This window comes from Mus caroli, chromosome 1 (assembly GCF_900094665.2).
Source record: "Mus caroli chromosome 1, CAROLI_EIJ_v1.1, whole genome shotgun sequence".
NCBI lineage: Eukaryota > Metazoa > Chordata > Mammalia > Rodentia > Muridae > Mus > Mus caroli.
In genome coordinates, this window is record NC_034570.1 from 99,513,820 (window position 1) to 99,540,530 (window position 26,711).

The 26,711-nt window shown below is 40.5% G+C and overlaps 1 protein-coding gene across 4 annotated transcripts; it reads left to right on the forward strand.

Annotated features, from left to right (window-relative positions):
- Positions 1-4,302: 4,302 nt before the first annotated feature.
- Positions 4,303-25,827, forward strand: Serpinb5 (serpin family B member 5). Of its 4 annotated transcripts, XM_021174167.2 has the most exons (8): positions 4,303-4,388; positions 12,044-12,173; positions 12,838-13,006; positions 14,800-14,937; positions 17,600-17,717; positions 18,565-18,707; positions 22,653-22,820; positions 24,082-25,827. In XM_021174167.2, the coding sequence occupies exons 3-8, from the start codon at positions 12,839-12,841 to the stop codon at positions 24,472-24,474; spliced, it is 1,128 nt and encodes a 375-aa protein (XP_021029826.1). In that variant the 5' UTR covers positions 4,303-4,388; positions 12,044-12,173; position 12,838; the 3' UTR covers positions 24,475-25,827. The 4 variants fall into 4 exon arrangements, with proteins under 4 accessions (XP_021029826.1, XP_021029817.1, XP_029338018.1 ...); XM_021174158.1 differs by lacking the exon at positions 12,044-12,173; XM_029482158.1 differs by lacking the exons at positions 12,044-12,173; positions 12,838-13,006 and having other exon boundaries at positions 4,309-4,388.
- The last annotated feature ends 884 nt before the right edge of the window (positions 25,828-26,711 follow it).

The following is a 26,711-nucleotide window of genomic DNA, read 5'->3' on the forward strand; positions in this document are numbered from 1 at the left end:
AAAAAGTATAGAACTTAGATTCTCACAACAGACTAGCCATATCATGCAGCAAGGAGAAGGTCATTGCACAGAGTGGAATGTAGATTCATGGGTTAGAGATCTGAGGCTTAGTCAGACAGGGAAGCACATGCTGATGATAATCCTACCAGCCAGTAGCAGGACAATCAGGAGTTCAAGGCCAGCCTCCATTACATAGAAGATCACAGCCAGCCTGGGTTGCATGAGATCTATCTCAAAAAGTAACAAAATAAAACAAAAATAAAAACCCAACTATCTGTCTGTCTGTCTATTTAACCTATCTTGCCTGGCTCTGTTTCTTCACAGGAGAAAAGTCCTTGGTGAGTAGGTGTGAGTCTTGTGAACTTCCTATAAACTGCTGGAAAAGTGTAAAGCTTTTTGCTGGGGAGAGATCATACAAATCAATGGGAACGTCATTTACCAGTGAAGCTAAAACTCCTGATGATTTATAGAGAGAGAGGGAGAGAGAGAGAGAGAGAGAGAGAGAGAGAGAGACAGACAGACAGACAGACAGACAGACAGACANACACACACACACACACACACACACACACACACACACAGAGAGAGAGAGAGAGAGAGAGAGAGAGAGAGAGAGAGAGAGATCGCATTAAAAAACATGCTATAACAACTCTCCTTTGTGTTGCTGCTGGGAGTGGCTAGGTGTGTCTAGTCATCCCTTATCCAGAATGCCGGGTAATCCAGTCATAATGCTTGTAATGTTTAAACCCATAGGCAAGAAAAACCACCAACCAGTCACCTAGGTTATTAAATATTTGTTCCATTACTGTTGCTGAACTAAAGAAAATTGTAGTTTGATAAAAGCACATACTGAATGGATGGGTAGTTCATTCTTTAAGCTGTGGTTCTTCCCTCTACCCCTAAAGCCCACACACTCTTTTGATGTGTATAGCCTGTAAAATGCATTTTGTGTTATATAGAAAAGAGACCATTATGAATTGTTTTGGGAATTTTAGAGCAAAGAAAATTTCTGCAAACAGCTATATTCTTTCCCATCAAACCTTCTTTAAAGAAATAGAACATGGTTGGATGAATCAGATGAAGTGGCCTTAAGAATCCATAAAGAGAACTGAGGGAAAGATAGCTGTATTTAACAGAATACCTGCTTTCAAATGCGTGAATTGGATTCTTCATTGTTTGAATTAGCAGCATCTGTGTAGCATACCTGTTCCACAGAGAGGTTATTAACCACAGCCACTGTGCCAAAGGCCATTCAGAATTCTGGGGAACAGTGAACCCTGCTTAGGTTTTAAGAGGCAACCGAGTGTACACGCTGACTTAACCATATACTGTAGTGTGATATACTATGGTATAGTGAAAACTGTCAAATTTAATTTTGTATCTGTTTCTCAAAGGTTTGGATTTTATCCAAACAGAATAGTATACCAACAGTGCTCAAGAGGACTTGGATTTTTATGAGGCTATATGGCAAGCAATTGGTGACTATAAGGATGCTACGTGGATACTGTTGCCCTTGCAGAACTAGGATTACAACACGTTAAAATATTGGTGGGGATCCATTGGATAGTGTCATTTCATGAAGACAATCTTCCATGAATATATATGTATTTGGGACATATTCACCTGTCTCTCATCCCCTCTCCTTTTTATCCCACCTTTAGTTTCCCTCTTTCTCATCAGCGTTCATATAAATGGTTTTATGTTGGTATTAAAATATAGGATTTAAAAACAAGTCCCATTCCTCTGAGTGTCCTTGCTAACATTACTGACAAGTGATCTTTCCAGAATTTCTCTCCAGGTAGTGGATTTTCACATTACACTGAAGACCACAGATGTCAGTCAGACTCAGGTATTAAAGCTGAGCTCAAGCCTCCTTGAGACCTGTATCTAGGTCTTCTTCTTAGTGTCTAGGTGTTCCAGGGGCTTGGTTATGTTTGACACACTTAATAGATCACTGGTTAATCAACCAAGACTCCTGTCAAGAAGGCCGAGTTAGAAGGAGGGGACAGAGTAGAAACTTGCATGCTGGCAGTAGAGATTCTTTCCAGGACATTCTCTCCTACAATGAATCTGTTGTGTTTTCTACAGGCTTGTTTGGGAATGTGAGAGTTTAGACATATGAGATACTTGTAGAACTCTATTCTCTCCTACTCAACTGTTCTCTTCTGTCTTTTAATGTGGAATATAAGAATATTTAAATATATGGCCACCATAGAGAAACATACTTAGGAAAACTTTTTAGTCAAATAGAATCAAAATTTTATTTCCCCTAACTATGAAGGGGAATAACTTTGTCTTCCATCAGTAATTGCTCTTGTCAGAGATGTTACACTCAACATTGACTTCAAATAGAAAACATAGACACTTGGGTACATTGTCCAGAGATACTTCAGCAATGAGGGCTTTTGTGAGGAAAAGCTCCATTTAGCCATTTGCTACCATATTTGTCTAATTTGTTGTTTGCAGTTTTCACTTTTCATTCTTTGTTTCTAGGCCTGCCTGATCCTCTGATGTCCAAGGACACTGTCCCCATGGATCCTGAGCACTTGAAGGCTGAAAGACTTGTACTCGTCTCTGGACTACATTTGTGTATGTAGTCCCACACCAATCTTAGTCTCGTATTATGCAAGATCAAGTACTTTAATTCATTTATATATTTACTTCCTACTGTGTTACTTGTAAGACCCCCAGGAAGAGGGAAGATGACATGTTCCTAAGAATATGATGCCTCTAACTGTCAAACAATCAGAATCATGCTTTGTTTGGGATCCTTAGGGGTTGCTGAACTACTACCATCTCCCCAGAATGGGCAAAGAATGAACAAGAATTTAGCAGAGGAAATTAAAACATGAAAAAGGGAGAGTTGAGCAGTCACTAAGAGTTAAGATTTAAGATCTCTGGAGGTCTCTGGATCACAGTGACAATCAGGGAGGAGCCCAGTGTTGAACGAATAGTTGTGATGAATTAGATGTTCATACCCCAGTCCAGCCTTTTGTGATTGTTCTCTGAGCTTTTCTGAGGACTAGGGAAAGTGCTATTAACTGCTGTCATATATGTGCATACACATTTCACCTCACTACTGTGAATAATTGAGGGGGAGAGAGATTAAGCATGCTGTTTAGGATTTCTCCAACAGTAAGTGGTAGGAACAGTTTGCAAACTTAAGACTACCCTCTAACCCATGCTTCCTCCACTTCAGCTAGATACTGGTATTTTATTAACTGCATAATCCATATCCCTATCTTTATGATGTTGCTTCACTTGGCCCATTGATGCCTGAAATGCTCCTTTCAGAGTTGAACTCATTTATTTATTTATTTATTTACTTATTTATTTAATGAGTTTGGTCTTGGCTAATAGTACTCAGGACAGGGGAGAAGGAGAAGCTGTCTACCTTTCATTCATTGAGTCAAGAAGCACCCATTGACTGTACTAAGTCATGGGGATATCAAGGAGGGCTGTTAAGAAATGAGTCAGGCTGGTTTTTATCTTTCAAATTCTAGTAGTCAGTGTGGAGGATGCTGAAGTTAAAAGTGATGATGAAACGAACTAGCACATGAACAACAAGGATGTTTGCATTGGAAAACACACTGGCTCACTTTCAGGAGCTTCCCTGACAACAGGACAGGAAAACAAAACAAAACAAAGCAAAATAAAACAAACAAACAAACAAACAAACAAACAAACTAACTAACTAACTAACAAAAAACAGATCTCGCAGCTGATCGAGGAGCTGCAGGAGTCCTGGAATTGTTTAATCAGACTCCCCGAAAATGCTTCAGGACAAAGCTGTGTTCTCTATTAGGACACTCCCACCTTTGCAATCCTAGTAAACTATCTCTCCTAATCAATTTGGTAGTGTGTATTTTGCCTGTAATGCTGTGTATGTTATCAGAATGAGCGATGGCGCTCTAGCCCTCTACACAGAAAAAATGGGAGGTCAGAGTTAGAATTTGTAGTAATTTTTTCTATCACCACCTATTCTCCTCTTATGTCCTCCCATTTATCCCTCTGGTGCTGCCTTGGCAGGTAGGGTTGGTTGTCTTTATTTGCTTCTACGTGTGTATGCTTAGCTCAGGGCAAGATTCACCAACAGAACCTTCCTGCCTGTGCTTGTCGCAGGCCATCAGAAACAGTGCAGACAGCAACAGCAAGTTGGGCCTGAATCATGTCTTCCAATCTTGCACAGGCTGCCAAGAGTCATGAGTAAGCTCAGCAGTTGGGTGGTGCAGGCAGCGCAGGCTGGGCGGGGCCAGGCTGGGAGGCTTGGGTGTGGCCACAGGTGAGCACCTCTCCCCAGGCAGAGAGCACAGCTTTCACTGCCTCTGAGCTCCGTAGGCTTCTTCCCCCCTTTTGCATCTCATTTCCCGGGATACCTGCAACTCAAGGTAAGCAAAGGGAGGTCGCAGGGCTGTTGAGTTCTCTCTCAGGGACAAGCCATATAAAAGTTTAAGGGGGTTGACTTCAAATGTTGAAGAAAATGGTTGTGTTTTATCAAGGGTAGTGTGGCTTCAGTATGATGAGCCTCGGTGCCAGCTCCTAAGGTTTTTGTGTACCCAAAGTGGCTCTGGGGGAACTACCACCACCTACATTCAGAATATGAAGAAGGCATAGGATAGGAGGCTTGGCTGATGGTGCTGGGGGGTGGGGTTGGGGGCGAGGGGGAACAGCATTGATTCCGGGAAGACAGCCGGACAGTGAGGAGGTAGGAACCAGGATGTACTCAAGATGCCAGTCTTTGAAAGGGTGTGGTACTGAAAACCTAGAGAAGGTCGAAAAGATGGGAACTGGGGCTTACCTTCCTAGTGGACATTAAGGGGTTGAACTTCTTGTCATTTTAAGTGTTAGATCAGTGCTCATTGTCTGACACCCATGTTCTAGGCAGAAATCAGCCCTCCTCGCTCAGCAAACTTTAAGAAAACTTGAGTACAACATAAATCTTGAACATTTGAGATGTAATGGTTATTGTCTTTTCCTGATGGGTTGTAATAATAATAACGACAATAATAATAAAAATAATGATAACAATAATAGTTTAATGCCATTGTTCAAAGATTTCATACTGAAAACTCCATTTAATACAATTTAATATAATTTGTTTAATTTAATTTAATACAAGTTGTTTCATTTACCCAAATTGGATCTCAGAACTGGGGGACCTTGACCAGTTTTTGCTCAGTGGCAAGGTGGCACATGACTTAAAGGTGAGGTGACTTAAACGGAAGGAGGCCTTCAGACTGTCCTCATGACACAAGTTCTGAAAACATTTTCTTTCACATCCTCCTTGTCCCAAGAGGATCTTTAACCAAACTGTGTTACATGCTTCAGTCACCTTCAAGTAAGTGCAAGTGTGGATGAGTTCTGACATGGGTGGAGAGAAGGAACCCTAGCAGAAAGGGAGTCTAGAAGGTGAGTCAGCGGCTTTGTACCATGCTTCCTCACTCCTCATAGGGTGCCATTTCAGTCCCTCTGGGTTTGGGGTTGACTTTGGAGCATGCAGTCTCAGCAGTTTGGGCTAACTAGGTGTGGCCTGGTCTGGCATTGTCTGGCAGTAACTCAGTGGGTCAGCAGCAAAGCTCAGGCTTTAAGGAACCAGGTGTTGTCACAATGGCAGAGACTGTATGAGACTATGTATTTAAAATTCTGGTACCAATTTTTCTCCTCCCAGGGTCAGAAAGTGATCCATAGAGGCTGTGTTCTTACGCTTTGGGTCATATTATTGCCCAAGGACTAGCCACATCAAAGCTCCAAGGGAGATGGGCATGGTGACAGATGCTTGGGATCCTAGTCTCTTGGAAAGCTGAGACAGGAGAATGGCCAAGTTAAAGGCCCAGATGGGTGAGGAAGAATTCAAATCCAGCCTGGACAACATAGGAAGACTTGTTTTTGTTTGTTTGTTTGTTTTAAATACAAGGACTGGGGTCATAACTCCATGGTAGAATACTTGCCAAGTATTCATAAAGCTCCAGGTTTAATCTTCAATTCAATAGTGAAAGAATAAATAAATAAATAAATAAATACCTAAGAGAGCCTTTGGATCATGTCCATTCTGTACAATGAGGCAAGCTAGGCTACAGACTATCCATACAGCTCTGATGCTGAAAATCAAACGTGTTTGAGACAGTATCTTAACTTACCATGTAGCTCCACAAGCTCACTCTGTAGGGCAGGCTGGTCTTGAACTCACAGCACTCAAGGCAATCCTCCTATCTCAACCTTCTTGGTCTTGGTATTACAGTATAAACTATCAGGTCTGGCAAATTTTAGTTTTTATGACATGAAAAAGTATGCACGTAGTCCCCCTCCCCACCTCTGTATATGAGAGTTCACATGTGTGCGCATCAGATGAGTGTGGCAGATAGTCTGTAGATAGGATGGACCTATATCTTAACTGTAGGCATGTAGGACAGCAGTCATAAACCAGGGTGTTCTCAGGCAAAGTGGAATGTATAATTACCCTGCCCATGGGGACCTTTATCTCTCCAGATTGACCACTGGCTTGGGGCTTAATACTTGGGAAATCCTTATGTAAGCTATCAGTTCAGAGAAGTGAGTTTTCTTCCCTCTTCCTAGTGCATGTGCCTCCATTGATTCATTTTATTTTTAATTAAAACAGAATTACATCATTTCCTCCTCTCAATCCTTCCCCAGCCCCTCCCAGGGGGTTTCCCCTCAAATCCCTCCCACGGCCCTCACTGTGAAATTGATAGCATCTATTTATTCGATAGTATTTGTTTTACACACACACACACACACACACACACACACACACACACACGAGAGAGAGAGAGAGAGAGAGAGAGAGAGAGAGAGAGAGAGAGAGAGAACACAGATACAAAGACCACATAGAGACACCCATATCATATATATGCTTCTGTGAGTGAATACAATAGAGCCTGCTGAATATGTTTTGTTTGTGTGTATATGATTTCAAAGCTGGCCACTCTGCATTGGACAGCCAATAAAGGGCATCATCCTTAGAAAGGACTTCTCCCAGCAGTCAATAGTTCTTTGTCTAGGTATTGATCCCATCAAACCCTCTCCCCCTTCCATGTTGATGTGTTCATTGATATTTCCATTGTTCTGGTCCTGCTTATGAGGCCATTCATAGGAAAGACTCACAACACTGTTCCCTGTATCCTGGATCTTACAATCTTTCTATCCCTTTCCACAAAATGTTTCCTGAGTCATAGATACAGGAGCTGTGATGTAGATGTTCATGGAGTTGGGCTTTTCACGATCTGTCAACTTCTCCATTGTGCCCAATTGTGGGTTCTTGTGTTTTCCTGTAATTTGGATTCCTCCACTTGCAGTAAATAGAAGCTTTTTAGGTGAGGGGGATAATAAGGAGGGGTCTCCAGCTGGTGAGGAGAGAGTTTAATATAGAGGAGAAAGAGGAACAAGGGACAAATAAAAACAAAGTTATTTAATATGCCTCGATGAATTATATTATTTTATGTTAACTTAAAATTATACACAATAGTTAAGTATATATATACATACACATATATACATACATATCTATCTATCTATCTATCTATCTATCTATCTATCTATCTATCTAATTTATTGATGAATGAATCATCTACCTATCTTAGCAGAAGTTAAGTCTCTTGGGATAGAGTCAGGCACAGGAGATTCACTGGGAAGATGTGACAAGAGGGACACAAGGTACCTGAGCACAGGTAACCAGCCACATAGAAAAAAATGTAGATTAAAATAAATAGATTATTTTAGTTATGATATAATAAGAGAAAAGCCCAGCTATATGGCCAAGGTATTTGTAAATATATTTTGATATATTTCTTATTTCTGGGAACATGGGGCTGGGAGGAACCAAGGCAAACTTCTACAGTCACGCCCATGCTTCCAGAAAACACTATGTGACCTGCCAAGGGAGGGATGCTGTTAGTCAGTTTTGCTCAGCTGCAACACATATGAACCATGACAATTACCGGCATGGCAGGGTGTGCAAAATGTGCTGTGGTGCTCACACATTAGTGGTAACCAGAAGCTGTCTAATTGCACCTAGGGTCCACTCAACAGGAAGGAAGTCACATCTGGTCCTAGAAACCTACCCAGCTCTCCAGAGCTAGTCAAGCCATGGACCTTAGTGAAGAATCTACTATCACTATGTTGATAGACCAGCATAATTCCTTACTATATTCTAAACCTTATCCTTACACCCACACATTTGTTTGTATTCTCTCCTTGCCCCCCATATTTGTCAGACTAAGACCTTATCCTTTCATCTGACTCACGTGGATCTCAGTGCTTCTGAGATTTCCTCGAGGGCTGTGGTGTTGATGAGGATCCCCATGGTAACTAATCCACTCCAGTATCACTCTTAGGCCACTAGCTAATAACTTGCTGGAGACGGAAGCTACTATGTGTGCATCTTGGATTTTATTTTTTGCCAATTGTTCTGATTTATGTTTTTTTTTATATGTATGGGTGTTTTGCCTGCATGTATATCTGTGTACCACATGCACACAGTGTCTACAGAGGCCATTAAATCCTCTCAGGCTGGAGTTACAGATGGTTGTGAACCATTATGTGGGTGTTGGGAGTCAAGCCCGGTTCCTCTGGAAGATCAGCCAGGGCTTTTAGTCACGGAGCCATCTCTCCAGCCCTCGCCTTGGGATTCCTAATGCCTACTTCTGCCTGGCTTGAGTTAGGTGTCCACGCCTTGTAGAACTAATGAAAGAATTGAAATACCAGAGGCAGAAAGGAGAACCAGAGCTCCTTCAGGTAGGAAAACCCTAAGGGAAAAGTCCTGTGTCATTAAAACCAACCAACTAAACAAACACCGCAAAATCCAAACAAAAGCAATATTCCTCCCCAACACAGACAGTATCTTGGGATCTTTGAAGGAGATCATTTAGGATATGGGATTTTGGGAACTTGAGAGGCTACAGAAATATCAAATGCTGGCCAAAGTCCAAATATGAAGAAAGAAGGTGAGGAGGTGTGGGGAGCCTGGGCTGGGAGCCAGGAGAAATGAATTCCAGGTTTGGCTTTGCCACTCTCACTCCTGCGTGGGTGGCCTGGGAGAATCACGGCATCATCCTCCATTTCACTCATTTGCAAAATGAAGAGGTGGGGCCAGACTAGATCCTGCTGCAAGATCTTGTCCTACTTACTTTAAACGTTGATTATACAATACCTTAGCAAAGAATGGCAGGAATACCTCTCTTGACTTCTAACTCTCATTTTTCTTAATAATTTAAAAAAATTAATTAAAATGTAATCACACAATTTCCCCCTCCCTTTCTTCTGCCCAACCCTTCCTATCCCCCTACTACTACCTCTCAAATTCACAGCCTCTTTTTCTTCTTATTATTTTCACATAGATTTATAAACACATAAACATATAAATACAGCCTACTGAGTCTACTTAGTGTTGCTTTTATGCTTACCATTTCAGGGCTGACCAGGTTAGTACTGTATAAATTAGTGGGGTCATCCCCTAGTCACAGAACTACAGATTCTTGCAAACTGACTTTGTGTTACTACTTGAGGAGTTACTGACTTTCTTTCTAATAAGATAAAGGTTACTTTAAAACTCCTAAGTGGTTTTGAATGGTGCAGCTTTTCTGTTGGTGTAAACTAGAAGAATATCTTTACGAAAGTCTTGGATTTTCATGAAAGTGAAAGAAAACAACCCCATGAGCAGGTGACAAATTTGACTGACATTTGCATTTTGAAGCTGAGCTGACAACGGAAGCCTCCTGTGTGGGGCCCACTCATCTCTGATGTGGCATTTGACAGTTTTAAAATAAAATTTGTTTCTGCAAAATGGCCTGTGGAGGAACTTCTTACCTTGTTCTAGGCATTACTGCCAGTATGTTGAAGCTTTGCTCTAAGTTCTTTGTTTTGGGAGAGTGGTGGTGCCAGTTGACTGTGTCCAAGGCCTCTCTCAAGCTACTTTGGATGACAGCAGCTTTTCAGTGCTTTCGGGTTAATTGGAACAAATCACAGAGCCACTAATGTGATTTTCCATATGACATTATGATTGATTTCTTATTTATTTATTTAATGTATATGAGTGTTCTGTCTTCATATACATCAGAAAAGGGAATTATATTCCATTACAGATGGTTGTGAGCCACCATGTGGGTGCTGGGAATTGAACTCAGGACTGCTTGCCACTTGTCTAGTTGTTGTGACAAAATGCCAGAGGCAAACAATGTAAGGAAGGATGTGTTTCCTTTGTCTTTGAGTTGGAGGAGATACAGCCTCTTTTGACAGGGAAGGAACAACAGCAGGGACCAGGGACTGGGCGACTGGTAGCTCTGGATCCACAGTCAGGAAACAGAGTGGGATGGTGGTTGTGCTCAGCTTGCTTTCCCTTTCTTATTTCGTCGGAGACTCTGACTCCACATATATACAGACCTTACTTTTGACACCTTTGAGCTCTATCAGGCAATTGTGCTGTAGAAGGGACCTCACATATTAAGAGCTGCTACCGTTCTCCGTAGCCAAGAAAGATTTTCTGATAAAGGAGCCACTTGTCAGGCAGATAAACAGGTTTGGACTTCAAGTGCTGAAGTTGCCAGTCAGAAGAAGGTTCTCTGTGGAAGGAAAGAGCTGGCAGATAGGAACTGTCAAATGTGCATCCGTTTATAGTTTCCAAGCAAAATGTGGATCCAAGCCTCATGTTGGAGCACAGCACTGAGATACTTGGTAATTAGCCTTATTAAAAGCTGAATGAGTCTTCATGAACAGTCATTTAGGCTAAGTGTATCTCTGCACATGCTGTGACTAATGAACGGCAGAGTGGACATTTCCTTAGGCTTGGGCATGCTTTCTGGATGTAGCATTGACAAATTTGCAGGAAACAGAGTTTAGGTTTCTCTATTCACTTCATACCAATTCACACTCATGCTGACTTGTGCTTGTGGTGAACCAAGAACTGTCAGTGTTACAAATGCTACTACAGGAAGCCCCAGGTCTTGCTCTGAATGTCTCTCGTGTGTATTTCTTGGACCTGGAATGAAAAGTCTCTCATAGCTTCCCTTGTGGTAAGCAGATGCTCAAAATTGTTATAAGAGTATTCTAATTTGCACAAATTTCCCCACTGTCTGCTGCAACCCGACTTCCTTGCTATCTGCCCCAATGGTCTTGATTGTCTAATGAAAGACACACACACACACACACACACACACACACACACACACACACACACACACACACAGAGCCTTATGCTTAATATGCCTTAAACAGCACAATGGTTGGGCACTTCCAAACCTTCCTGTGGCTAACACACTCACACTTCCAATATTTTTGAATTATTTCTTACTAAGTTCTATATCGAATCCTGGCTACCCTGGACCCAGGCCTACAATCCTCCAGGGCCACGATTCCCGACTCTTACATTTTGGCAGTCTCTCTGTGTGCCGTGGATATTCTCCTTCCTTTCTCTCCTGCTTCCCTTCCTGGGAACCTCAAGTCCCACCTTTGTCTTCCTGCTTGGCCATTGGCCACCTGCAACTTTATTTACCAATTAGAGTCAGCTGGGGGCAGGGACCCAGAGCATCTTACATGTAGACATGCAAATTCCTGTGTACTTTGGAAACCTATAATGCAAGCATTAAACCAAATCCACAACACAGAACCCTCCACAGACATCCACAGCAGGCGACTCTGCTGATTTCTATGTACTTAACATGAGTCAGCCCCTAGGCTGGAGTGATGATGCTGTTTCTTATCCCAACCCTGTCAAAGAGAAGGAATGGAACTCGACCTTAAAGAACGTATAAATGCCTAACTTTTGGGTACCTTGTGATAAATCTGTTGCAATAGGTACACTAGCCTAAGGGACATAAGCAGAAGGAGGAGGTCAGCGAGCATGGCTGGTGGTCACCAGTGCACTCAGCTCTGTCTTCCTTTTGCTAATAAACACACTTTTCAGATTCTGAGGAATACTATGATCTATTTTAGTTTATTCTGTATACAGCCCTTTACAGAGAATTCTGAACTCCAATGTGAAGACCCAGTTTTTGACTTTATTCTCCTGTCTGCATTTGGAATTTCTGTTAAGGTCTAAGGTACAAATTGCAATCCTGTCCATGCACTTGACTCTAACACACCTCTGGGTCTTATCTAAGGAAGCCTTTGACCTTGAGTCGTGAAACTGTCTCTCTGACCTTGGGGTGCACATCCTGTCCAAGGTATGTGACGGTTTTTCCTCTCTTTGTATGTGTACAGGTTATCTTTCTCTTCTTTTTGTACATGTCTCTGTATTTTCTTTTCTGTTTTTAGAAAGACACTTATCACATTGGATTAGTCCCTACCTAACTTCCATATGACCCCATTTTAACTAATTAAAAATGCAGAGCCCATACTTGCAAACAATGTAACATTCATAGGTGTTAGGAATTAGGAATTCATTGTATCTTTTTTAAGGACAAAATTATACACTTATTATTAAATAAAACTAAATATTAAATAGAATCACACATAGATGCTACAATTATTTTTTGATATAAAAATAATTATTTTGTATGGATTAACCAAAATAGTAATTGAAATATGTGATCTTAAAGTGAACTGAGTGTTACTGGTGCTATAGGTTGCTCTGGTCACTTCCTGAGGAAGTGACACATGACTGGGCTCCTGATGCTGGCCACAGAGTAAGACACCATGTGCCTCAAGGCATCTGCCCAGATGTTTCTTCATGGCTGCCTTTCTTTTGGAATTCACCCAAAGTTTCTTCTTGTCTCCTGTCCAAAACCATTGCTTCACTGATGTAGAATTCTTACTATTGTTGGCAGGATGTAGCTGGGAACACATTTTGCATTAGAAATTAAGTTTTATGCTTGGTTCTAGGCCCAGGATGGATGCCCTGAGACTGGCAAATTCAGCTTTTGCTGTTGACTTGTTCAAACAACTATGTGAAAGGGAGCCAGCAGGAAACATTCTCTTCTCTCCAATATGCCTCTCTACTTCTCTGTCCCTTGCGCAAGTGGGCACCAAAGGCGACACAGCAAATGAAATTGGACAGGTAAGCTGCCCATGCCTTGTTTTGATTTTGAATGGGGATAGTTACTGCAATTCAAAGTCAGGGCTGAATTGGAAAACAAGTGTGAGTGGAGTTATTCAGGACTGAGAACTACCATTTCCAGGGCTCTTTTAATCTATTCTAAATGTGAGCACTGAGTTAGGGGGAGCAGAACCTATATTTAGCACAGGTACCAGATTGAGATGGAGAACACTGGACCTGACAGATGTCCCATTCACCAGTGGCTGTCAACAGGTCATATGACATCCCTTACCTGACATATTTGAAGCTCAATTAAAAATGACTTATTAAATGCTCCATTGCACATACCCTTAGTAAATGGGGAAAAGCTATCCCCTGCACCCTGCCCTATATTCAGAGAACAAAAGCACTGTTCCTCAAACACAATTTATTTAGGACATCAAACATAATATTAAGATGAAAGCACAATTGCATTCTATCCTAGAATATATGCAACTTAACAACTTAAATGATCCATATTCATACAAGAGTAGGTGAGGAAAAGAAATCGCTTGAGATCTCATTTAAGAAGCATGGAGTAATGTAAAATTTCCCAGGCAAATCCATACATATGTATAGAGATGTTTCAGGGTTTCTTGGGCGCTACGCTTGATTAGCCTTGAAGTTCTGGGATCTTCAAAGGAGATGAGTTCTTTGATAGCTGTTTTGAGATTAAGTTTTAGATAGTAGGTGTACTTACCAACTCCTTTCTACTATTTTCCTTATGCAGATTGCTGTAAGGTTCAAAGGGAAAATAAAACCCCCTTTCTTGTCACAAATTCATCAGTATTTAGAATAGAAACACCTGCTTCACCAGTATCCCTAAAATTATAACTGATACAAGGTTGACTGGGTCAGGATGAGAAATTGGGGGAGGCAAAAGGGACTGTCTCAGTCCTAGGGAGAGGAGCTGTACCATTTGAACTTCTCATCTTCATATGCTGTAAACCCAGCTTCTACTCTTCAGGTTTCATCTCTTTTTCTGGAAGGACTGTGGGGGTGGTGGTGGATGGGGTCCATGCCTCATTCACACGTGACCTGTTTGTCTTTTCCATCACATCTAGCCTTTTTGTAATATTATTTTTTTCTTATTCTTGAGAACTTAAATGTATGTGTACAATAAAACATGATCAGATCCATTCCCATTTACCCTTTCTAACTCCCTTCATATCCCCCCTAAACATAGCCTTTTCCCAGTTTCATGTCTTTTTTTATTTCTTATAATCTACTTAGTTCAGTTAATGGTGATTGTATGTATATAGGTGCAAGGCCATTCTCTGAGGCACGGGGAATATACCAGTGGCTATATATGCTCTAAATTCTGATTAGAGAAGCCCCTTTTTGCAGTAGGCAGCAGTCGTATTGACTGGTCAATAATTGAGGATAAGAGACATGGGACATCTCTCTTGACATCTTTTGCCTTTGCAGCACCAAGGCTCAGGAAAGGTGGAAGAGGAGCTAGATAGAATGTGGATGGAGGGTAGGGAGAAGTGCCATGAGATGCAAACCTTTGGACTAGACATAGTTAGGCACACATAAACTCACGGTAGCTGTGGTCACCTGCACAAGACCCATATAAGATCCATGCAGCCCAAGTCCTGGATTGGTGAGGAGCTAATCTCCATGCCTCATCCCTTACTGAAGACCTATTGATGCCTGAATCTGGGGATCCAATTCAGGGCCTCATGCTTACAGAGCAAGTACTGTGTCTCCGGGACAATGTTTTGCTTTGTTTGTTTGTTTTTTAATAATGGAATTTTTTTTTCTCTTAACAGGTCCTTCATTTTGAGAATGTCAAAGATGTACCCTTTGGGTTTCAAACAGTCACTTCTGATGTTAATAAGCTCAGTTCTTTTTACTCTTTGAAACTTGTCAAGCGACTCTACATAGACAAATCTCTGAACCCTTCTACAGTAAGTTGTTTATAACAGTGGTGCAGACCTTTTCCCAGAAGGGGCATTTCACACTGTTGCTAGGTTTCTTTTCTAGAGTGACAGCTCTGAAGCAGCCCACTGCAGATGTTGAATGTAGGGCGGAGTGTGTGTGTGTGTGTGTGTGTGTGTGTATGTGAAACAACAGTCACTTCTTCTCATAATACAGAGAAATGTGTCCCCTTTCCCCAGCAAGCACTGACAAGTACTCCCCCAACCCCTAGTTCTTTGGAGAAAAGGGATAATGGAAGCTTCAACTATCTAGCAAATGGATCTTCATATGGGGCTCAAGACAATTTGCAATAAGCTCTCTCTTTAAACAAGGAACACATGGCCTGATGATGACTGAAATTCCACAGTTCAAATTTTAACATGGTCCAGATATCTTTTAGAACCAGTGAGAAGATAACCACTACAAATGATCAGTTTTCATCAGGTGTGAATTGATGTTGTTTTCCTAGGCAGGTCAAGGACATTTGTACAAAGCTGCTGTAGTTATTTAAACCAAGTCCTTTCTTGAGGCAGTCATATGAAGAGCATTGTGGTCTACTCTTGTTACATCCCAGAGTGTAGCATAAGACTTTTGAGGTCTCTATTTAAACACATAGCCAAGATTCTTGATGACAGGACCTTCCCATCTCTGCTAATGCAGGACTGACTCAACTTTAATTTCTGTGGTCGGAACTTCAGGCTTCTTAATCCTCAAGCCAAAAGTCCCACCACAGCATGACAATGTTCTGCATTCAGTATTTGTTTTTGTGTAAGATCTCTGGGAATTAAGTTACTAGATATTGTTGTCAGTTTACTCTTATGGCTCGAGGACACATATGCACAGCTTTTTAAATTCTAGCTGTCACCTGGGAAATTAAAGAAAATTGAGATGTGAATTTCACCTGGGCATTGAAACATTTTAAAAGCTCCCTGAGTGATACTTAAAGACTTTGTCATTGGCAATGACAGCAGAGGCTCTTCACCTCACTGTCTTTCTGGTGTTCTTAGGTAGTGCTGGCTGCCTTAGTCAGTCCATGATTGGGGTTCAATGGACCAGAGCTAAGTTAATTGGCTAAGACTGTTGTTTCTGAAAAGGAGTTCAAGGGTAGACTGGTGTGGCATTTAAGTTATGTTAGCTTGGTTGGATGTCACTCCACAGTTAGAATGATTTCTACCAAACTAGGAGTTTAAACCTTTCTTCATTTCTTTGCCCATTCTTTTCTCTTTCCTCATTTCCCCAACCCTCTCCCACCCTTCCCTTCCTTTATTTCTTTTCCCTTTTCTCCTCTCCCTTCCCTTCCCCTTTCTGCCCTCCCATCTTCTTTTCTTTCTCCCTTCTCTTCCCTTCTGTCCCTCTCCTCCTTCCCTCCCCCCTCTTCTCTTTCTTCCTTCCCATTCCCTTCCTTTCTCTTTCTCATTTTATTTTCCTTTGCTACTCCTATTAGGTAGTGCCTACAAATATATACGTTAAAGTACAAACAAATGTGCTCTGAGGGGCATCACCTGAGTCTAAACCACTAAATTGTTCATTGAAAGCCCAACTTTGTGGCCTCAGATCTCTTGCATCAATACCAGTCAGGATAGGATTTGCATTCTAAATGTGAGTTAGAGTTAGACACAGACAACACCGCTGTGGCTGTGTTCTTTACAGCCCTAGGTTTCACACTTCAATGTGCAGATGAAAATCCTGGAAATCTTGCTAAAATGCCCAGTCTAAGTTAGTAAGTCTAAAGGCCTAAGAATTCATTCTAACAAGAGCTTACTTCATGCCTGACCCCTGATCTTTGGATCTTATTTGAGAGCCAGAACCTTTAAAGAATATTCACTTATTTTAATGATGATAAAGGTTTTCTGTTCATTTTATTTTCTGTTTTACACACACACACACACACACACACACACACACACACACACACACACACAGTGTTCATTATTTGTTCTTGTTGCTGTGACAAAATACCACCCAGAAACAACTTAATGGAATACATATTTGTTTTGGCTCCAAGTTTCACAGGGTTCAGTCCATGGCTGTTTCTTCCCATTTGCTTGGGTAGATACATAAGTAGGAGTATATAGCAGAAGAGAGCTGTTCATAGTATGAAGGACCAGAAGTAGAGAGTGACAGGAAATGGTCAGAGATAATATTATCTTCAAGAAACTATTTCCTTCAGTTAGGCCCTATTTTCCAAAGGTTATAGAAAGTCTCAAAATGGTGCCAAAAACTGAGAACTAAGTGTTTAAACCTTTATTGTCTGAGGCACATTTTAGACCGAAACCACATCTATATATTTATATTATACATATACTAATATAAATAAATATTTTTTAAGTAATAGAGATTAACATCTAAATATATATTTAATAATATAGTGTTTCTTTTGTTTTTCACAAAGCTGATATCCAATTAATAATTTAGTAATTGATATGTCTTATAATTGAAGAACTAAAACATCTAACACAAGGAAAATACTTCCTTCTATACAATGCTTCAGATAGTGTGACCAATTTTGAAAATATGTATAATAATAGGCATTTAAGGAAACCATTTCTTAGCACAGTATGATGCTGCATTAGCTCCACTTACACTTGCAAAGAGCTGCCCAGAGTTTGTGAATTGGATGTTTTTGTTTTTTGTTTTTGTTTTTTTTTCCAGGAATTTATCAGTTCTACCAAAAGACCATATGCAAAAGAATTGGAAACTGTTGACTTCAAAGACAAACTGGAAGAAACGAAAGGTCAAATTAATAGCTCCATTAAGGAGCTCACAGATGGCAAGTACCATTTAATACTCTGCTGGCCCTCCCTGCTTAAGAATCCTTGCCTTAAGCTTAGAAATATTGAACATCTGGAAGCTTCCTTAGATATTTTTAGTACACAAGCAAAATTCTTTGCCCATCAAGCCATGTCAACAACTTGGCTTTCTGGGCATTTCTCATAGCAGCTCATTACTTGGCAAATTATCGTGGTGCATTGTTCTCTATGGGCTTTGCCTTGCTCTCTGACAAGCTGCCACAGGCCCACAGGCTCTGGTAGAGGCCCAGCTGTTCCTTTTATATTATGGGCTTTGGCAAGCAATGAAGGCAGGTTTGAAAGTCTGGAGATGGAAAGATGATCCTTGAATCTACTTCCAACTAAAAATTCTTCCAACTTTATAAAAAATCGGAAAAAGGACAAAAGGCCTTAGGCAAACGTAAATGGAGAACAAAATCAAACCTAGAATCATGGTGGAAGTTTGTCCTGAGTTCCTCCACTGCTCAGGCTATGCTGAGTTCAGTGTCCATCCCTGCTTCCTGTAAAGCCTTCTCAGCCCTGTCTCTGCCCTTACTTCACCCCCCACGCACACACTGCCCCATTAAACGTCCCAGTCAGTTGTCTTCCCTGCCAGGAAAGAATTGGAATGAAGATGGTTTGGGTTGTAATCAGTGTCTAGATATCCTTTCCTAGAATGTGTTTACAGTGTTTGAACAGGGGGAATTTGTTGGGAAATAGAAAGTAATTATGAAGAACTGGCAGTCACTGCTGGTTACGGAGGGCTCCACTGCTGGAGTGAACAAGCTTGCAGCCGCCAGCAACTTAGATAAATAACTGCTATATGTGGTTTTCTGTGACCATTTGCAGGCCACTTTGAGGACATTTTGTCAGAGAACAGTATAAGTGACCAGACCAAAATCCTTGTGGTTAATGCTGCCTACTTTGTTGGAAAGTGGATGAAGAAATTTCCGGAATCAGAAACAAAAGAATGTCCTTTCAGAATCAGCAAGGTATGTGCAGCATGTGAAGTAGGGAAGTAGAGTCCAAAGATGTGGCAGTAGAGCAGGGTACAGGAATGAATCTCTGTGCAGAAACCAAAGGAGGAAAAAGGAGAGAAAGCAAGCAGACAAAGCAAATTAGAGGCCACCAGATTGTCAGGAAGTCTTGGTCACTTAGGACTTAGGTTCCTGACTCAGTCACTGCACTTTGATCTCATTTTTTTTTTTTTACTTATCTAGCAATAAAACACATGGTTTAATATTTATCCCCTGACTCCTCCCCTTCCCTTTTGTAGTGCCCATCCTAGCTCAAAGAATTTATAATATGGTTGACTATGAAGAAAAAGAAAGTATAGCTTTACTCATCTACATTCCTGGTAATCAGAATTATAAACCTGTTTTTCAGGGCTGTCTCATTTATACTATTGATGTGGATGTAATAAAAATAATATCCATAAGTAAAGAAGCTCTTTGTTTAGAAAAAAATAAATTATACTAAAGAACCAAGACTGGAAAAGTCTTGAGAGAAACTAGGGAGGCTCAGGGATCTGTATGTGATGTGGTCTTCTTTGGTGGAACCCAATGTGGTAGAAGAAGAGCAATGAGTATTGCAAGTTGTTCTGACTTATGGAAGCCTTTGCAATGGTGCTTGCATATATGTGCACATTCTCATAGGCATGGATAAATGCAATAAAAAATGACAAAAGAGCTCAGGCCCAAAGAAGTTAACCCTTCAGCTGCAATATTCAAACTATCTTGTTCTGTAGATATCATGCAACAGTTTTTCAGTGTTGTATTTCTCCCTATCGTCTTCTAAAAATAGATATATCTCCATCATCTTCTGCTCCATAACCCTCTCAGAGTCTCTCCCTCCCTCTCTACCCAACCTCATGATGCTCTTTCTCTGTCAAAAAATCCCAGCTAAACAAGGAAAACAACAAACTCTTAAGCAACAACAAAAAAGTCAAAAGGGATAAACAAAATAAAAAACAAAATAGAGCAAATAGCAAAGAGCATGCACAGGAAACACATGGAGTCTGTGCTGGCACCATACTCCTGAGCGAGAAGCCTGTCCTGGAGGGTGGGTGACATATACCTAGTGACATTCCATTGAAGAAAATGTCTTTGCCCTTTCCCAGCAGGTACCAATTGCAAATGGCTTTTTGGTCAGGCATAGAGCTTTCTTGTCCACTTCCCCTTCTCAGGAATGGGATCCAATCTAGCCTGAACTTGTGCAGGTCTTATGCGTTCTGCCCCGGCCTCTGAAGCTTTATATGTGTACCCGTACTGTTGTGTCTGGAAGATGCTGTTTCCGTGGAACCACTCACTATGTTTGGTTTTTACAGTCTTTCTGCCCCTTCTTCTTCTGCATAGATCTCTGAGCATTGAGGTGAGGGGTTAGATAATGACATCCCATTTAGGGCCAAGTGCCCTGAAGGCTCTCACTCTCTCCAGATTGTCCAGCTGGGGATTTCTTTGTTAATTACCATCTATTTCAAGAAGAAAGTTCTCTGATGATAGTTGATTAATGCTCTGATGTTTGCATATGGCAGTACATCATTAGTAGTCATTTTATTGCCGTGTTCTTTTAGCAGAATAATAATAGTAGGTTTTTTTCCCTCTGTCCACGACCTATCTAGTGTCAGGTTTTTTCCTGGAAGGAAATCCTGTCAGATACCAACTTGGTTGGGGTTGGCGAGAGCAGCTTTTTGTGACTTCCCCTTATCCCCCATGGAGTTCACTTTATACCACACTCGCCCCAAATGTAATTTCTTTCAGACAAATTTACTTTCCTAGTTCCAGCATTAATGTGTGGACTTCATAAGGGTAGGCACCTTGTCTTTTCACCCTAGTGTCTACAGTGTCTTACAACTAAGTGCTCTGAATATTTTGGGGTGAATAATCAATTTCCAAAGACCAATTTTAATTTTCTTTTTGGTAGTCTCTAACTTGTACTATATCCCCACATGACCTTGACCTTTTGACTCTTCTGTCTCTACCTCTCCAACACTGGGATCATAGGCAGGAACTGCCACACCTGGTTTATGTATTGCTGGAGATTCAAACCAGAGCTCTGCAAGCTTAGCAAGCATTTGACAAACCGAGCTATGTCCTCAGCCCAAATGTCAGTGTCAGATAAAACACAACAGTCCATGACTGCATAGTTTCTCAGGAAGGGAAAAAACCTGTTATCTCTCCTAATAGATTCGAGGTCTCCCAGGGTTCTGTGTAAGAGGGGGCACACTCTTCCTCCACTCTCTTCCTGAGCTTTCTGACTGCAGTGGACTTCACCGACTTCAAGGGGCAGGACTAGCTGTCCTATTTTAGACATCTCGGACACTGCATAGTCCACAGAAACAGGCCCTGGACATTCTTAGCACTGCCTTTCAGTGCGGCTGGGGCAGCATGTAATTTACAGTCTCTGCTATTACAGGGTTATCGATCACCCTACTGTTAGTCCTGTCAAGATCACACTGCACACTTGATTGGTGATGTGATTGGTGGTTGATGTTCCTCTCTGGGAAGGGATGCCAAAGGGCCCCCGAGTATAGGTGAAATCTCAAGCATGTGGCTAGTGGTGTCACTTACGAATCCCCAGGATCACATCATGTAATGGCAGTGGGTAGAACTTGGACTTTGGCTCTGGTCATGTTATGAGTTGTAGTTTTTATATTTGCCAAAGTGCTAAAGCATGCTTCTGAAAGGAGAGGGAGAAGGTGTGCCATCCCTTTATTTTTGCTATTAAATCATAAAGCCAGGTAACATCAGAGCTTGGAAACCTAGATCCTTAACAGAATTATAGGGGTTTGATATTGTGATATTTCACTGTCTACCTAATGAGCAACTACACTTGACTCTGTACTGTGTGGGAAACACTCTCTTTCAAAACGTTTTATTATTTCTTTGTGTGTGTGTGTGTGTCCTTTGAACTGCATTTGCCAGTCACTAAATATTTTGAGTGATAGAATGTTCCTTGGTGTCCTTTAAGGGCTGGGCTATACTGAGAAAACTAGAGTAAGAGCTTAGCATAATACCTATTCTGAGAAATGGCATACAGATCTCTAAGTTATGCCCCTTTTATCCTAAATGCTTGAGACGAGAAGAGGTTTTGATTTTATATGTTTTCTTTCAAATTTTGTAATATTTTCATTTATTTGATGAATTATCTTGAGGGTTGACCACAAATCTACCCAAGAAATTTGTTTATACTTCATATACATTTAGAAACATAGTTTGAAAATAACTTTGTACATTTTCTCACTCCATATGCTTTCCTCCTCCTTCCCACCCTTGCCCCCTCCTGTGTGTGTGTGTGTGTGTGTGTGTGTGTGTGTGTGTGTACTGTTAGAGATTGAAGCCTGAGCTTTTCATATGATAGGCAAATGGTATGTCCTTAGTGTGTTTTTGTGGTTGTTGTTTTGGAGACAAGGTATTTATATGTAGCTCAAACTGGCTTTGTATGTACTGTGTGTCTCAGGCTTCCCGTGAATTCATACTCCTTCTGCCTCTATCTCGAGAGTGCTGGGATTACTGGACTTATAGAATTCCTTGTATTTTGATTGTTGTTGTCTGTCTGCCATATGAAATATGAACTCATTGTCATATTTTTCTTTTTTACATATGTAAATATATATTTCCTATAATGTAGAGTACATAGGATAGTAAAGTAGTACATGAATAACTTTCCAGGAAGTCATAAGATGTTTAAAAGATGCATACCATGTAGATTCTTGTGTGTGTGCTTAAACCATAATGTTCCAAAACCACACGAGAACTTTGTATACTCCTATCTATCTGGGCTGCCATTTCTATCTTTATTTCTGTATTTATCTTTTTATCACCTAGATCTATATCTATGTTTGTACATATGTATATATGCTTGTATATGTATACATGTATTCATGTGTTCTTTTATAAATTGAAAATTAACCCTTTCAAAATATTCTCTTCTAACAGACAGACACCAAGCCCGTACAAATGATGAATCTTGAGGCCACTTTCTGCTTGGGTAACATTGATGACATCAGCTGTAAGATCATAGAACTTCCCTTCCAGAATAAGCATCTGAGCATGCTCATTGTGCTCCCCAAGGACGTGGAGGATGAGTCCACAGGCCTGGAGAAGGTTAGGAGGCAGTTGGGCACTTAGACGAGAGAAGCCCAACATAGTAAAGAAGTAAAGATGGAGTCTGGGGAGGCCCAGAGAGGCCAGCCTCACACACCTCAGCTCAGTCATCTTTAAGGGGTCTGAAGTCCATTCTGTGGCTTTTCTTCCTTAAAGTGAAAAAACAGCCAACATTTATTGTCATGTACAATGGGCAAAGGATAACTTAGTTTTTATAACATTTATAACACAAACTGTTATAAATGTTCTTGTTTACCGATGAGGAAGGAAGTCACAGAGCGTAAATAGCCAGTCTATCACCACATGATCAATCAGTCCTAGGAAGACATGAAGACCTAGGATTTGAGCCTTGGAGGAAAAGAGCCCTTGGCCTAAACTCCATGCTCATGCTGTAAACGGACAGAAAAATAAATCCATTAGTTGCAAAGCTAGTTAACTCTAATGCTTTCGCTTTTTTTTTTGTCCTAGTAATTTGTACCAAACAAAACTGAGAATATTAATCAAAAAGTAATTGTTGTAGACTAATAAGAGAATAAATTATTCTTTTCCTGTTAGAAAATGCACTTGCACTAGCTTATGACCTTAGCACACCCTTGGCTTTTATTTGCACCAGGAGAATAACACTGGTACATTATTGTTTCATGTTAGTAGCAGCAGTTAGCTACTGTCATTCTTGGTGGTACCTGTGTGAAGGTCAAGGAGCAATTTAATTTCATTTGCTCCATGAAGAATTTTATGACGAAGTTATTTTATGCTTCATTGCATATCTATTTTTTTCAAACCAGTTGAAATGGTTTTGCTCATCACTTTTGAATCAGAACTAGTCTAAGTTCCTATTATAAAAAAAGGAATAGCTTCTAATTAACTTTGGTGGTATGTCTAGATCATGAATACTATGAGCACCTTTGTAGAGAATAAGCAGGATATCCACAGGAAAGTTTCTAATTTTATATTCATTTCACTGTTGTGTGTGATCACAATCTCTTTCTGAAAAATTGCACTACAATTTAAGCAAATAAAAACCATGCTATCATAGATGTTACTGAGAAGAGATCTTTCCTGTAGGGTGGGGAAGAGAAGTCTGGGTGACTGGTAGATCTTACATGAGGAACTAGTCTCTGTGCTGGGCTGTCTTCAAATCAAGGTTGATTTAAATTCTTTAAAACTATGCTTAGCACTTGTTATTTATGATCAAGCTAGTTTTAAAAATACTTACAATTAGAAGTAAATAAAATTAAATATTTTTCTTTTTTGTCTTTAGATTGAAAAGCAACTCAACCCAGAAACATTGTTACAGTGGACCAACCCCAGTACCATGGCCAATGCCAAAGTCAAACTTTCCCTCCCAAAGTTTAAGGTAGAAAAGATGATTGATCCCAAGGCTAGTCTGGAAAGCCTAGGGCTGAAAAGTCTCTTCAATGAAAGTACATCGGATTTCTCTGGAATGTCAGAGACCAAGGGAGTGTCCCTATCAAATGTGATTCATAGAGTATGCCTAGAAATAACCGAAGATGGTGGTGAGTCCATCGAGGTGCCAGGGTCCCGGATCTTACAGCATAAGGATGAATTCAATGCTGACCATCCATTTATTTATATCATTAGACACAACAAAACTCGAAACATCATTTTCTTTGGCAAATTCTGTTCTCCTTAGCTGGCAGGGCCTTGCCAAGTCTCAGGGAACTTGTCTGTAGTTGCAGAGCTCTGTAAACTTTGTATCCAGACAATCACTTTCTATACAATAAATTGTAAATGTTGCTGAATCAGGAAGCAGTCCACATTTGTCATATGTAACCTTCACACTAACAGACACCTTTTTTCCTAATTCTTCCTTGTTTTCCTTTGTCAAAGAAAACAGCGAATACTTGTTGCGAAAGGAAATCACTTTAGAAAATATGTGCTCTTCATTTGTCAAAGCATTCAGAGCTATGGATAAAAATGCAGTCTTCAAGGGAGGAACTTCTATAGGATGATGTGGGGGACATTATTCTCAGGGCTTTGCCTTACTGAGATAAAGAATGTTCTAGAGATCTCCACTTCCTTCAACTCTTAAGAACAAGAGTATAGGGTTCACAAAGTACCCATTTTCAAGTGAATTTCTATACATGTCACAATACTGTAGGTCTAGAAGTCTTCATGTTAAACCTTAAGAAACAGTTTTCTTCAATATCCTAATTGGAGATTATAGAAGGATGACATGTTGTAAATACTATATATAATGGAACTCCACAAATAGCATATGGACAATCACCCTATCAACCAATACCTTAATATTTCTTCCATAAATATAGACTATTCACACGAAACAAGTACATAAAGATAGTTCATAAGTGATCATTTTTTTCCTGAAAAATGAGTATGTTATCAGCTCATGGAAACACTTTGAAGAACATTCTAGATCTTGGAGTGTTGAATAAAGAATTATGGGCCTATTTTAGCTGAAGACTAAGACCCTAAGGGAAAGCTCAGCTTTTACAAAAGTTGGCTTTTATTTTTCCTAGACCTCCCATGTGGTCATTTGGGCAATGTTGTTTCTGGCAGGCTTCTAACCAGATCACAACGTCCCTGACATCTCCAGCGCCAGCAACTTAAAATCTACAGGAAGTCTCGTGATGCTAAGAGTTTTGTGGCCATTAAAGGAACTTTCCTTTTTTGTCTAATGTGGCAGTGGGGAAAGAGAAGGGATCTCAAACCTTCAAAAAATACAAGCAACACTATTTAGGTACACATAGTTCTTTGGCATATATTTTCTCAGTTTACAAATCTAACGATTTCAGATAACAGTGTGTAGTCTACATTAATAATTTATAAAATGGTTCTGGTAAGTCAGTTATGTTGCAACCTAATTTTAAAGTTGCCACCAAAAGGAAGTATTTGCTGCAGTTTTTCTTATGTGTCTTTCCTTACCCAGTTTCTTGCCATTTATTGTAAATAGGGTTCTTTTTCCTCCAGAGGTTCAATGGTGACGTCTTTTCTGTGCTATTGACAATAAAATGCTATTGAATTATGTGCCTTGTTCTTGCTCTATTGGCTTAGAATTACTATCTTGAAATAGAACCAAGACACCTATTTATTAGAAGCATTGATATGTGTAAATCCCTTCTAGGTTAACGTGGAGTAAAAAGAATACAAACGAGTCATGTCCCTGCTGTTCTTCCTTCTCCCTGGCCATTGTTTCTTGCACTCTGAGTAATCCAACAAAGAGAAGGCCAGATTGTATCAGGATCATTCAAACACTTCCAAGTTGAAACCACAGCCACCGAAGAGGACATACAGTTCCTCTCCAGTTCTTTTCTCTTTGGGTTCTTCCTCAAAATGGAACTTTACTAGGATCCATACGTTTGTGGTGTTTTCTTAGTTGTTGCATTTTCCTTTAATGACATGTTCATTTCTTTTTAATTACTTTTAACATCCTCGAATGTGTTTTCTTTTTGTTTTGTAAAAGGAAAATGGTCACTTGTACAAGCTCCCCACTCTTGCTCATTTCCTCCTTCCAACTTATAAATAAAATATGGGCTGATTCTGGGAAAGGCACGTGAGTGTGGAGAGGAGGGAAGAGCCTGGTACCTCCTGGCCAAGGGCTCAGGGAGCTTCAGGTGGGTCCCAGAACTTGGAAAACACTGACAGTTTTGGTCAGTGTCTCCCTGGGATAGTCTACATTGGTGGTTTCCATTCATAGACAACGTCTGCCCTCTAGGGGATATTTTTCTTATTACTACTGAGAGAGCATCTCTTGGTCTGGTTAATACCTGCAATGGGAAAAGACCCCTCCTCCCTGAATAGTATTATCCAGTACACTATTCCTAGAGTGACTTAGGAGATATCAGCATGGCACTTGCTAAAAGACAGATCCAGAGAGAGCATCCCTGACGCAGAGAAAGAAGAATGGTT